At 47.7% G+C, this 1,345-nt stretch overlaps 2 protein-coding genes across 2 annotated transcripts in view; one reads left to right on the forward strand and one right to left on the reverse strand.

Moving 5' to 3' along the window:
• EJ05DRAFT_68168 (uncharacterized protein) overlaps window positions 1-133 on the forward strand; it is a 1,094-nt gene extending 961 nt beyond the window's left edge. The window contains exon 2 of the mRNA XM_033749880.1: window positions 28-133. The gene's annotated coding sequence lies outside the window, so the exon portion shown is untranslated. The remainder of the gene's footprint in view (window positions 1-27) is intronic.
• Window positions 134-165: 32 nt separating this feature from the next.
• On the reverse strand, window positions 166-1,041 carry EJ05DRAFT_477689 (uncharacterized protein). The gene is made up of 2 exons (XM_033744293.1): window positions 316-1,041; window positions 166-227 (listed from the first exon to the last, which is right to left on the reverse strand). Exon 1 carries the CDS (start codon window positions 748-750, stop codon window positions 445-447), a length of 306 nt encoding a protein of 101 aa, XP_033599021.1. The 5' UTR covers window positions 751-1,041; the 3' UTR covers window positions 166-227; window positions 316-444.
• Between the last annotated feature and the right edge of the window lie 304 nt (window positions 1,042-1,345).

A 1,345-nucleotide genomic window follows, 5' to 3' on the forward strand; every position in this document is an offset into this window, starting at 1 on the left:
CCCGCCATCAACATACCCGCCATCAACATACCCGCCATCAATATCGACATTCCACTATGCTTTGCGTGCGTAAGAGCTCCTCGATCAAGTGTCACTCCAAAGCTTCTTAGCAACAGTAAGCGGAATTCGCACGCCCGCCAAGCACTAAATCTACTCCTCACCTGCACGGAGCACAACCTTCTCCGCACCAAAACGACGATCAAAAACACGAACCTTGGAACGGTCACGTACGTACCATACATACTTCCTCACCATTGCGGCCAAGCCTTCCAGACGCAAAATAATAGCTTCTCAGGGGGCTGATGGTGAGCCTAGTATCTTGCCATAGTCGAGCCACGAGCCATAGTCGTCGTTTCGACATTGTTTGACCATCCCACTCAGACGAACCTCTCGGCGGTGAAACTCAAGACGTGCCAAGACGGCTGCATAAGGCTCTGCGCATTCTCACGAGGCAGTATGCATCGGAGGGTCGGTCGTATACCAAATCAGGCCCTCGGAAAATATCAAATGAGCCCAATAAGAGAGTCGGAGAATACTTGTCTTACGGAACACCCTCCACTCCTTCTTCCCATCCAGTCCGTTAAGAGTCCTATTAGATCGCCCATAACCCATCTTACCAACCAAACCAAACGCGAATGATCGCCGCCGAGACAATTGCCTACCCCTTGGCAGGCGGTCACTTTGCCCACCCCCAAGATAGGAACCCCTACTAGGGATGGATGCACGCACCGCACCCTTGTGCGAGGTCATTTGGGTAATTAGTAGCCTTCTTTCTACGCCGTCTTTGCTTGGCTCGCTTGGCCGTGGGCATCAGCGTACAGATTATGTTAGATATATATGACAAGGCGGAGGAGGGATAGAGTAGAAGAGGGTTGTCTACTTCGGAGTAGAGTAGCGTCGTACTATTAATGTGCTTGGGTCGTTCTCTGTTAGTACCGTAGGGCGATGTAGTGCTACTAGTGTAGTAGGATACTCTTAAGGGACACCTAAAAGCTAAGTAGATACCCTATAAGACTTACGAAGTGTCTTCTATAATCATAGTACTAAAAACCTCGCGCTCTATCTAATACCCTAACGAGGTCGAAGCCGTCTTCCAATATTATATATAAATCTTACTACTTTAACTCTAGTATATATAGTCTTACATCTACTATATAAGAACCAGGTATTTCCGCTAGTAGTACTTACCTACCTACCAGGCGGAATTCCGCTGCCCGCTGGTAGTGGTCGACATGCCACTACCAGTATCAACACTCATGCGCGCTCAAGAAAAGGAAGTCATGAACAACAATGAACAACAATGAACAACAATGAACAACAATGAACAACAATGAACAACAATGAA

Source organism: Pseudovirgaria hyperparasitica, assembly GCF_010093815.1.
Source record: "Pseudovirgaria hyperparasitica strain CBS 121739 unplaced genomic scaffold EJ05scaffold_11, whole genome shotgun sequence".
Lineage (NCBI taxonomy): Eukaryota > Fungi > Ascomycota > Dothideomycetes > Acrospermales > Acrospermaceae > Pseudovirgaria > Pseudovirgaria hyperparasitica.